This window comes from Halichoeres trimaculatus, unplaced genomic scaffold, assembly GCF_033239565.1.
Source record: "Halichoeres trimaculatus isolate MK-OKI-2021-1 unplaced genomic scaffold, fHalTri1.1 fHalTri1_scaffold_7, whole genome shotgun sequence".
Taxonomy (NCBI): domain Eukaryota; kingdom Metazoa; phylum Chordata; class Actinopteri; order Labriformes; family Labridae; genus Halichoeres; species Halichoeres trimaculatus.
In genome coordinates, this window is record NW_027437185.1 from 32,464,987 (window position 1) to 32,478,131 (window position 13,145).

At 37.8% G+C, this 13,145-nt stretch overlaps 1 protein-coding gene across 1 annotated transcript in view; it reads right to left on the reverse strand.

The window, feature by feature from the left end:
* Positions 1-13,145, reverse strand: part of ppargc1b (peroxisome proliferator-activated receptor gamma, coactivator 1 beta) — a 134,369-nt gene that overhangs the window by 36,008 nt on the left and 85,216 nt on the right. Inside the window, exon 2 of the mRNA XM_074673839.1 lies at positions 2,465-2,650. Coding sequence (XP_074529940.1) covers positions 2,465-2,650 — 186 coding nt within the window. The remainder of the gene's footprint in view (positions 1-2,464; positions 2,651-13,145) is intronic.

Genomic DNA, 13,145 nt, shown 5'->3' on the forward strand with positions numbered 1-13,145 from the left:
CAGGGAGGGTATTCCCTGAATTCAGCCTGTGAGGGCTCAGGACACCTGAGCCTGAGGGTTTTTATTGGAAAGCTGCTTTCACGTTCATGTTACATGCAGCACGGCGTAGAATTACTGATTTCTGCAGCGCTCTCTGAGGCACGCTCGTCTAAATCTCAAGGTTTGTTTGCACTGACCTGAAGGTCACGTTTTATTGTAGGTCCAGGCAATTAGGAGTGTGCTTTACGGGTGGACGGACCAAATCAATAAGACAATTTGTTAACTCAAAGTGTGCTCAAGCCCAGCCCAAAATGTAAGCCTTCATTTTGCTTGGAGATGTTCTCTATTAGGAGTTTTTGGCTTATATTGCTCATCTTGATGTTGCTGTACATGGAGGTTTCGTCTTGTCTGACGTGTAACAGCTTCATCTTTTTGTGTGCATCTGTGAAAATGCAAAAGATATTTTGGCAGGAGCTGTCTTAAAATAAACTTGGTATAAAAAGTAAGAAATTGTGTTTTGTAGAAAACCTCTTTGATGCAACAAGGCTCTTGGTAATGAATTTTAAGGAAGAAAGGAAGCAGAGCTGAGTGCGTGGGTTGTGCCAATAAAAATTTTTCCAGGTTATCTCTGCCGATGCCAAACAGCTTATTCTGCCCATGTCTGTCTGTTTTAAGCGCTACCAATCAGGTGTCTCATTGGCTGCTCCTGATTGGAGGAGATCTCAGAGCAGGGATCTATTGAGAAGTCATAGTCTGACCACACTCTACTCTATGAGATTACAAACCTTGCCCGTTGTCCTCTTGGATGATAGAGAAGAGTATATCAGAGACCACCTCCAGAATTTGGGAGTGTAGAAAACGAAATGGCCTTCTAGCGGTTGACTGTTCATTACAAATATGGCTCCATTAAAAGCCTGGCTCACATTACAAGATTCTGAGGGCCAATATAACCCTGATTCAGCCCTCCGGATAATCCAGAGAAACCTGATCCAGGACCAAAGTTGGGCCCGATGTTTAGTACAGATTATCTTCTAGTTCATTTTTAAACATATTTGATATTTATCGGGATGATTACGCCAGTCATTCTTACTGAGGATGTCAACAGCCAATCAGAAAAAGACCCTTACAAGAGACCGGACAACAGACAACAACCGCACAGATATCTCATGTTTTCCACTAACCACTTTAAAAACAACACATAATCACATCATTTTCATGCAGTAGCAACAAGCAAACTGTTGTTTCGCCAGTGATTGGTGTGTGATCATGCCGCTATTGACTGATCCAGCCAGAGTTTCATGTCTGTTTCTCTGCTAGGTGTAACGGATGAAAAGCACCTCTTCCTGTCCCACCCATAGACTGTAAAAAAAATAAAATGGATGTCATCTTGCTTGGCTCAAAGTGAGGTCACCACAAAAACTGTTCCCCCTGGTGGCTGGCTGCAGTATAGGTAAAAAAATCCAGCTTTCCAGTCATTCCAGATGGGCTGTGGTCAAACTTTAAAAAATGAATACACCTCAGAGAAATGTTTCTCATGTCCGATTGTTGTGGTGATTTGAAGATATCCTTTGGCTGCTTTGCATTCAAGACCCCTTTTTCTGATAAGTTTTGTTTTCATTAGTTATAAAAGGTTAAAAAGGAGGTTTTATGTCACGTTTAACGATGATTTACAGCTGCTGTTCTTGTGTACTTTTTTCAGGGACTGTAAAATATGTCGGGAGGTAGAGTCAAGAAGTGTTTAGACTCGCAAAAGAAGAAAAAATAGTATTTTTGTCACCCAGCTCCACTCAGATTCTCCCAGAATCCCTCATCGTCTCTACTGCGCAGACTCTGGCTGCAACTGCTGCCAATTGCTGAGCCTGTGACGGGGGTGTTCTGGCTTCAAAACCGTACAATGATAAATGGCGGAGCCACGCTGTCCACTCTATATTTCTGTCGTGTGAGCTGGTCATTATTTTCAAATCTTGTAGTTAGTGTGTGCTCAAGATTTAAAACAAGATGATCTGTGAAAATTCCCCTTGTCTTATTTAAGTTCTCAACCAAAACTGATTTCTTATTCAACACTGACTCAAACTATTTTCAATTTCAGCCCTAAATCATGTCCTGAACACAATAAACACTGGGTTAAAACTTCTCAGAGCCTTTCTGAAGAACCAGTGTTGAGTTTTAGGTCACAGAAGTTTGTTGTTTGAAACTTAAATCCACATGTACAAGCTTCCAGGTGAAGCAGGTGAAGCAGCTTCAGCGTGCCAACTCTGTGGATTAGCCCTAAAGCTAAAGCTAAAGCAATCTGGACTTAAAGAGATTGATGAAGCTGCTTCTCTTGAGCAGGGACTTGTTTGTGTCTTCAGGGTTGTAGGTCTCCTATCGCTGCATCAAGTAACTCATTTTACTGGGATACACGGCCAAACTCAGTTCCTGCCCATCGCGTGAGACTGATGTCTCTCTGGAGTCAGTGACCGCTCCTCAGCTGATGAAGACTCACCTCAAAGAGCTCATCAGCTGTACTGTAATGGATGGAGGCGGGTGAAGCATCTGCTGGTTGGTCGTTGCACCACTGCAGCTCGCTGAGACAGTTGACGCTGTCAAAGTCACTGGTGTCCAGCTGGGAGAGGTCGATGTCCGGGAAGTCAGTGTCCAATCGGTCCGAACACACCTCCTCCTCCCCATACTGAGGACGGAAAAAGAGAGAAAGGTCATGTTAGTCAAACATCCAGATTAAAGCGAATTCCCTGGGCGCTTTGGTCTTTTTTGAGACGACACAAAAGTGCAGGAGTTACTTTGTAAAACTTGAACTCAAACAACTGGAGGTGCTGATCACAGCTGGGGACATCTTCAGTGAGAAACGATTGTGCGTCACTCACGTCTCGTGTGATCACAGAGGAAGAGATGTTTCCTCAAGCTTCCAAACATGGGAAACGAATCTGATCCCTCTCTGGGACTGAAAGAGCTCTGCTTCCTGTGAGGGTCAGAGCTTTGATTGTTGGGTCACACTTTCTGAAATAAGTATTCAGCAGCTGAGGTACTCAGGATGAAAGCCGCCATCATCTGCCATAAAGTGTAGATGATCACAGTGCTCACTGTCACAGCCTCTCATCTCTCAACAGTTTCTCATCACAGAGGATGAGACGTTCATGTTCGATTAGGTTCAACACTAGAAACAGGAGGTAACTGTACTGAGTCATCAGCGGGATCTACGTATGCAGAGTTGTCTTTGTGTGACTCACAGCAAGGTGCAAACATGACCCCAGAGGTCTCCAGGTGATCATCATCTTTCTCGAGGGTGTTAAGAAATGAGCACCTTGTTTACTTTCACTAATCCACAGATTTATTGGCCATTGACTCAGGATTTAAAGGTTATTGGTTCCTCTGCTCTTTGTAGTTCAAAAACGTATTAAAACTAACACATTAGACAGATATTGGGAACCACAGATATTCTAATCCCTGTTTGGTAGTGTTTTTTTTTTGTCTTAATGTTGTTTTTGTCGCTTTCTTTTGTTTGGGTGAAACTGAGTTTTATGTTTGTGAATTGTTTTGCACAAAGGTTAATATGGCATATGGGCCAAAAAGTGTAACTTTTATTTGTGCATATTGATAAGTGTCAAGTTAAAGTTTTTGTGAGCAAAGGTGCAGATACAATCAGATTTTTCTTCTTTCTGCTCCTTTTCATTTATTTCAGATTTCTCTTATATTTATCTTGTATGTATACATCTTTTTATAAAACAATATGAATGAAATAAAGATCAACTAACTAACTAGTTGTCATGCAAACTGGTAATGATTTGCACCACACTCATTTGTTTCAATGGAGATTATGTCAGGGCACTTAAAATGAAGAGTTTTTATTCATTCATTCACAAACTGATACCAAAACAGGTGAGAGAGCCACATAAACTCCAAAAGTAGGGGTGCACCAATCACAATTTTCTGGCCAATCACTGATGAGCCAGTCTTTAAAAAGCCTGACCTGCTGATACAGATTTTTATTGTTTATTTTTTATAACTGACAGCATATACCCTCAATGTTCAAATCGTATTTTATTGAAAATCATTGAACAACACCTGTGGGACAATAAAAATCTTTATGTTTTATCTTAAACAACCAATAAAGTGTCCTGTAAGGATGGGTCGATCTTTCTATAAGTCTTACTTTAGGTCTACACTCATCTTTTGCAACTCTCAATCAATCGAAATCAAGCCTTAAACCCTTCAAAAGACCCCCCTAAAAAGTTTTGCTGACCTTAATGAACTTTCTAATCCCTGAAGCTTCAATCCTTGAACCACTCAAACTTTGAAGCTCCTCTTTGAATCACTTTAAGAATCAAGTTGACAATCTTGGAAAAGTATCAGGACCCCAAAGGAGGATCTAGAGGATCTCAAAATCCTTGGTGAAACTCAGAATTTGATTCCTTAACTTCAAAACAAGTATGTGAAGCCTTGAGTTCATTGGCAGGTGCCTCAAAACTCAACAAAAACCATGCTAAGAAAGTCAAAACTTCTTTGTGTAACTTGGAAATCAAGCCTCTAAAACCATCGTACCCATCAGTAAACCACAACTCCACCAAGCTTTGCCAAAAATTGATGAAAAGAACGAAACATGACAAGTTTTCATGGGCTAAAATTAACTCCATTTAAGTCTTCATCCTTGGTTTATTTCAAAATTTGATTCTTACACCTCTAAAACCCCCCAAAAGATCCCAAATCCACCCAAACTTTAAATCCAAATGTACAACAAAATAAAGTTTTGGCACTCCTTCAAATCTCCAAAAACAGCCCTTAAATCTTGACTCACACTTCTCAATGTGCTGTTTGACCCACTGAGCCTGAAATCAAGCCACACCAACACCTGAAACCCTTCAATGACCCTTGAATCCTCTTGAAAACCCTGGAAGTATTTGCTGCTGAGTGACCACCCAAAGCATCTTCAAAAACCCTAAAACTCCATGAGAAATGTCCCTAACCCCTTAACTCCTTTAAGAATCCTTGAACCCTCTTACAAGTCCCTTCAAAGCCCTAAATTTTTCCTAAAAACACACAGAAATCCTCCTTGATCTGAGGGAAGACAGACCCCAAACTAGCGTCTCAGGCCGAGGTTTGCAGCCACGTGGTCCACAGTCACAACACATGTCTGAGGCTCCGACAGAAACGCTGAGCCACGTCATAAAGAGAGAAAAAGGAGAAGAAGAAGAAGAGGAAGAGTGTGGACGTGACTCAGTGTGAAGGGAAGTGACTGGAGTCTCCCGGGGAGGAGGCTGAAGGAGGAATTCTTGTGAAGCAGGGAAGGAGAAAGCCACAAACTCGATTTTTACAACCCTCTGGAATATCTGGATGATGTTTGTGTGTAGTGTGCACATAGTTTCCAGCCTGAGCTCGATGTCCTCTCAGAGAAGAATGTAACCGCCCTATCTGTCTCCCATCCACTTAAAAGCCCACACACACACACTCTCTCACACACACACTTCCCCTTCTTCATTCATCTGGCTGGCGAGCCGACTGGGTCGACCAGTTACACCAAACTGAATCCAACCGACGGTTTTATTTACTATCAGGTTTCCTTGGCGGTAATCTCATCGGCAAGTGACTGAACTACGCATGACCTCGCTTATATTTCACACACAACCTTAGACTGAAAATACATCCAGCATGTCAGCCACTGATATTCACTTTATTTATATTTTAGATCAGGGGTCTGCAACCTCTACTTTCATAGGAGCCATTTTTCCACAGCTCACCTGGATTAAAGTTATTCAGGAGCCACAAAAATCTACTTTATCTTCACAAAAAAGATGATACAGTGTTTAAAACTCTATGCAAAGTAAAAATCTAGTAAATAATTATCTAATCTAGAAGGTTTTTGAATTTATTGATGCACATGTGATGCGTTATTTATTTTTCTTTATTTTCAATACATTTGTGGACATAAAAAAAAAATATATATATATATATATATATATATATATATATATATATATATATATATATATATATATATATATATATATACATACATATATATATATATATATATATATATATATATATATATATATATATATATATATATATATATATACATATATATATATGTATATATACATATATATATATATATATATATATATAATTTTTTTGCAAAGAATTAAAAAATGAAATTCATAAAAATGTGGAAATATGTGGAGATATTGAAATTAAATTGCAAACATTTTTGAAGTTATAAAAATTGCAAAAATTACATAATATTTGGAATTTAATAAATTCACAGAAAAATAACTGCAAAAATAAAAAATGTTAAAATAAAATTAAATTTCAAAGAATTTTGAAGTTCCAAAAAAATTGCAAAAAATTTAAAATATTTGGAATTTAATACATTTGCAGAAAAAAACCCTGCAAAAATGAAAAAGTACCATTAAAAGTTAATTTCAAACAATTTTGACGTTACATAAAATAGCAAAAATTACAAAATATTTTTGGAATTCAATAAATTTGCAGGAAAAAAACCCTGCAAAAATAAAAAAACTAAAATTAAATTTTAAACAATTTTCAAAATAATTTTTGACAAAATTGAAATTCAAAAATATGAAGATTATATATATTAAATATAATATATTGTAAAACAAATTCCAAAAATTTAAAGAAATCTTAAAGTTAAAAAATGCAAAAAATTCAACATTTTATGAAAACTAATAATTAAAAAAAAATACAATTGAAAGTTTTACTCAAATTTCATTACAGTTATTGTTTATTTTGCTCATTAATACCCTCTGTAAGAAAAATATATATTTTTTGTTATATCTCAATGATATTTATCTAAAGCTACAAGGAGCCACTGCGAAGGAATCAAAGAGCTGCAGGTTGAAGACGCTTGTTTTAGATGAACAAACTCAGCGTTAACTTTTTTGATCAGCCTGCTCTGACGCCTCAGTCTGACAATTACTGACGACCTGACTTTAGAGGAACTTTGACATTTATGAAAACTGCTCAGTCAACTTTAATGAGTCAACAGAAAATCTTCATATTCTCGCTTTTTGTTCAGATAGTTGTAAATCAGCCTCTGGTGAAAGCTTAACAGGAAGTCGTCATGAAAACAGCGTCAGCTCTCGTCTCTTTTTCTTCATCACAAACTGTTTCACACAAGCAGAAATGACACACTCCATAAACTCATAAACACTCCACCATGTCTGATGAATTAACAATATTAAATTATCACTCTCGCATAGCAGCGCATCATAAGATCATGAGTCATCGCTTCATTTCTCTCCCTGCAGCTGCTGTTACAACTCTGCATTCAAAGCATAGGAGTTTTTAATTATCCCCTTTTTTATTGGATTGAAGTGGAAATGCAGCATATTTGAAAAAATACTTTTGCTTACAGAAGCAAAAACTCATATTTTTAAATCCTGGGTTTTTGTATTAGCTGGTACTATTTGTGATCCAATCTGATGTCAGTGCTCATATAATGTTCTCTCTTCTTTAATATGAGCTTGAGACTGAAAATTATGTTTTTGATCGCTTCCTGCAATCAAATAACAGAAAAACGTCTTAGAAATAACTTAAAACCATTCCCAAAAATGTGAGTCGGTATCAAAACACAAGTTTGTCCAAATCTAAACCCTTCATTTCAGCCTTTGTTCATAAACTAGATTGGGAAAAAGTTACCCCTTTTCTCCTGTAAAGGGGAACATGTTTCTCTTTGACTCACATGATGTTTATTTTTTGGGAAAATATGGCTCCTTATACAGTCTGTAGACACCATTATCATCATTCATCTTTTTCAATTGGCCTGTTGTTAAAAAAGCAAACTTAAAATCGCAACAATCAGAAATATCGAAGAATCGCAAAAATAGCATATCGTCCCAGCCCTTTTTTCTACGTACAGTGTGTATAAATAAGAATATTAAGCTATATATATATAAAGTCAGATTTTTGACTAAAACACTCTCATGCTCACCCTTTCTTTAGGTGATGTACGGTGGCCCTTAGAGGACAAGGAGCCCCAGCGGTACATGACTAGAATGATCCTCCATTGTTTAAAAAGGTGTGAAAAAATCTTGATACGGCAATACATCACAATACTTACACCTGCTATTAAATATTGATATTTCAACTCTTAATATTGATATTTTTGTTAAAATAAAAATTCATATTTTTGGTGAGTTGGAAGTACAATACATCTTCCGCACCTCCACTGCAGTAGATGGCGCTGAAGAGCTACTCCACTGTATGTTTCCCATAAACTGTATAGTAAATATAATCTCAAATATTTTATTCCTTAACTTGATGATGTCGGTTTTGATGCCGTAAACATCAGTGTTTTCTCTCTATTCTTGGGTCAGTTAGTTTCACAAAAGGAAAAACTGTTCACACATCTATTTCAGGACAGGTGCGTTGGCGGTCCAGGTATCCTGTAGAGCATATTTCAGAGTCAACACCCCCGCACTGTCCAACTTGCAAAAGGAATTTAATATTTTTTATTTTACGATTTTTCGGTACTTGACCTTCATCGGGCAAACAATTTGATTATCGGACAGAGCATGTTAAATAGGAGGTGGTGGCCTCACACCTGCAGACACATTCTCATCATGACATCAAAAAAAGTGATCAGAACAGATAATAAGGATTAAATTACTTAGCTGAGAGAAAAGTGACAAAAACAGAACCAGAAATAAAGTTTACAATCAGACACATTCAGAATAATATTAAGGGGATAAAATCCCATAAAACTAAATCAGAGCAACTCAAAAAAGAAAAATGGTCCAGCTGTCAGAGTAAGTTCTACATTCCAGGTTTCATCCTGGTCATAAAAATGTCTCCTCAAACGGACTTGTTGAGTGATATACTGCATACCTTTGCAGGTGTGAGGCCACCACCTCCTATTCAACATGCTCTATCCGATCATCAAATTGTTTGCCTGATGAAGGTCTAGCACCAAAACGTTGTAAAATAAAAAAAATATTTATTCTTTTTGCAAGTCGGACAGTGTGGGGGTGTTTACTCTGAAATGGGTCAGTTAGTTCAAAATCATTTCAAGTTTACTTTTTACAGTGTAGTAGACTGATAAAATAATAATCATCGTCATTTTTTGCACAATATTAGATTTTATATGAGTAACATTGGTTACACCAAGTGACTTTTATCTGGTTCACCAACTGACCACGTCTTTAAACCACTAATTTCTTTGCAGCATTAGTTTAATGTCATAGCGGTTTAACTTACAAACTTGACACACTTTATGTTTTCAAGTTAAGTGTATGTATGAAACACTGCATCTGACTTACAATACTTCAAACTCAATAACATAGAAAAGTTGTTTTCAATCAAATAATTAACTGTGTAGAATATCATAATATACCTCAATATTGTGATATTATTGTATCGTGATGTTCTTGCTAAAACTCACCACTACCATCAACATGAATTATTTCATACATGATTTAAACCACTGTCTTCAAACCAGTCCACTTTCTCTACAGATGTTTACTAAACACAAAACCTCACATCTTAAGCCTCATAGCATAATAGCCGCAATTAATGAAGTAAAAATTAAATAAACATAAAAGTGTGTTTTTTATTCTTTGAGGCTGATGATATGAAACTAGTCTGTCCTTTCTTTGCTCGAGTAAAACCAACATGATTTCACATGATTAAACAAATTTAACCCCTGTAAGTATTACACTCAATTTGTACTGAGTTTGTTCTGATAAATACTGTTGAATCCAACATCATGCACCTTTGGTAACATTAACTCAAAGATTCAGGGAGCTTTATTGGTGTTTGTTTGTGTGTTAGTTAAGAAAAAGGTGAAAAAAAACATAGATTCTCATGTCTGCGTTCAGAGAAAGCAATCACATCACACTGTACATGTAGGTGAACTTAATTAAGATTATTGTTATTTTTGATTACCAAACCTTTTTATAATCCTCCTCTGATCTACAAACTCCTACTCATGTCCACACACACACACACACACACACTGACCACATCCTTTCATCTGGAGAGTCAGATCCAGGGATCATTTTTTTAATCATAGTAATATCATGCTGTTTTTACGACTGCTGCTTGTAATGTTTGAATCCACACTGCTTTACTCTGTGTGTGTGAGTGAGTGTGTGTGAGTGTGTGAGTGTGTGTTTATTTGGGTCAAGGAATTGATAACGTGCTGATAACATTTACAGCTTCATAAATTGAAGCAAGGAATTACACAGAAGAGCGAAGCCGACAGGATCAAAGAGCCAATCAGCAAAGTGGAAAAAAGAAGGAGGGATGGAGGGGGTGAAAGAGGGAGGAAGAGTAGCTGGAGGAAAGAGGTAAAGGGGGAAAAGGTTAGGAAGAGTGGGCGAGAGGGAGAGGAAGAGATGTGGGTCAGAAGAGGGGGAGGATAAAAGAGTGAGAGGAGGAAGAAGAGGAGGAGGAGGAGGAGGAGGGGGAGGAGGGCAGTCGTGACTTGATAGAGAAGCAGCAGGCGATGAAGGGATGGAGGGAGGAGACGGAGGACGAGAGGGGAGAGGATGCCCTCTATAAGACCCTCCCACTGCTTCCTCTCCTTCTGGCTGCCAATGCAGGTGTGTGTCTTCACCTAGCCCGTGTGTGTGTGTGTGAGCTAATGTGTGTGTGAGGGTGTGTGTTACTTAGCATGCAGCTCACATCCTTCTCACGTGCGCCTGACTCATCCCCTCCTCCATCACTCGTTAGCTCAGCGCGTCCCTCCTTTCATCTCATCCTCTTCTTCTCCCTCAATTCCATCACTCTTCCTCCTTGACCTCCTCTTTCTCTCCTCCTTTCCTTACCTGTCTTCTTTCCTTTCATTCAGCATCTTTTCCTTACCTATCCTCCTAATCCCTTCTCTTCATCCATCCATCTTTTCACCACCTCAAGACCTAAACCTCTCTTCTCTTCTCTACTTCATCTTCTGTCATCCACTTCTTTTTCTTTCCTTCCTTCTATCCCTCCTTTCCTCCGTCTCATGAACTCAAAGGCTGATTGATTTCATTGTTTCCTCTCAGCTTCTCTCCCTCCTCCGTCATCCCCTCTTTTTCTCCATTTAAGCCGTCAATCAATAAAAACATCCTTGGGCACGACACACATGCAGCGTGTAACATGTGTGCATATGTTGCAGCAGGTACACACACTCAGACTCACACACACACACACGCTCATGTGAAGCGTTCAGCTTTACATTCACATACCACTGCAGCTGCTCTCAGCCATATATGACGATCTGCTGGTGTGTCCTGCTCTCTAACAGACACACACACGCACAGACACACACCCTGCTTGGATACAGATTGGTTTGTGTCACGTGCTTAAGAATACACACACACACACGCTGCTGAGCATGCTAACACATATGTGATGTGCATTTAAACATCATCTCTGCAGCAGAAGAAGGCGACACACCGCCGTGTCCCGACTCTGAATAAAGATGAAGCCTTAGACAGCTACACAACATGACTCACACACACACTCACACACACACAGTCAGGAATTAGCAACACCTCCTCTCCTCTCTGCTCCTCCTCTCATTTTTCATCTGCAGCCCTGATCTGTGCAGGTTATGTTTGTTGTGTCTGGATCCAGTGACCTCTGACCCCAGGACTGCTGAGATTAAAAACAGACACGAATGACGGCGTGTAAATCTTGTGACACATCGAAACACAGCAGCACTGGACACTTTGGTAACAGCCGTGACTCTGAGCTGTCGGCAGAAACAGAAACACGCTCCTTAATTTAACACTTCATGTCTGCAGGTTCCTCTTCCTCTCCTGTTTGAAGAAGATTTCTCTTTTGATCCGAACGTGGAGCTGCTTTGATTTCTTTATGGAAAGATGACACGAGTCAGTGCTGCTAAAGCACAGAAACTCGTCACATCGAATCTCATTCTTTCTCGTCTCGTCATGTCACGTCATTTACAGTATCATTCCGAAAACAGCCTCGACTTTTATCATCTCATCTCATCTTGTATGGTATCATATTATATTGAACCACATTGTCTCATATCATGTTGTCTTGTCTCATCCTGCCACCTCATATCTCATCATCCAGTCATGTCTCAACACATATCATAATGTTCTGTTTCTTCTCATAATCCTGTAACTTTGTGCACTGTATCATCTCATATTTTGTGGTGTCATATTATCTTGTCTCATCTCAACTCCTCTCATCTTATCACCGGCACATTTTGTTACATATTTTATCTCATTGTTTCTTCCCATATAATCCCAAATTATTATTATTATTATTATTATTATTATTATTATTATTATTATTATTATTATTATTATTATTATCATTATTATTATGAATAATAATAAAAAGATAAAATAATAATAATAATAATAATAATAATAATAATAATAATAATAATAATAATAATAATAATAATAATAATAATAATAACAAACTAATTATAGTTATTATCATTTAGTTTTTCTATAAATGTTCTTTATTTTATTTTTTTTATTGGTAAATTTTTATCTTAACTTTCTCTTTATTCTATTTTACTGAGTGTATGGCGAGTAATTCTGTATTATCTTGTTGATTGTTGCACCAACACATGAAGTCAAATCCCTGTGCAAAACTGCCTGGCAATAAAACTTGATAATGATTCTGATTATGAAAAAACAGGGCATCTAATAATAACAAAATTATCATAAAGTGACAAAAATTTAACAAAAAAAAAAAAAAAAACTTTTAATTTTTTTTTAAATTTATTTATTTTTTGCATATCATTTATTAATTTTTTTCTAAAAAAAGTTTAGGGTGGGCCTGGGACTGTTGGGTCCACCCATAACGCCACCCCTGGTACTGTCTCATCCCATATTGTTGCAAATTGTGTTTCATCTTATCTTTTCTCAAGCTGTCATGTCTTCACCTTTTATCAACAAAAGAGTCGTACATTCTGTCCAATTTGACTTCAGCAGATTTCAGAGAAGCATTACCATTTAGGACTTTACTTCCCCGGCTCTCCAACCTAACAGACGTCTCAAACCTAAAATGCATGAGAGGAGGAGAGCAGGAGGAGAGAAAGGCAGCAAAGAGAGGAGTAAGAGGAGGAATGGAGGATGTACGGCCTGATAAATGAGAAAAGTCTCGGTTCAGGAGAGATTCTTTGTGCAGTGTGAAAAAGCCGATAAAGCTGCGCGGTTCATCTCCCTTCTCTGAGGAATAGC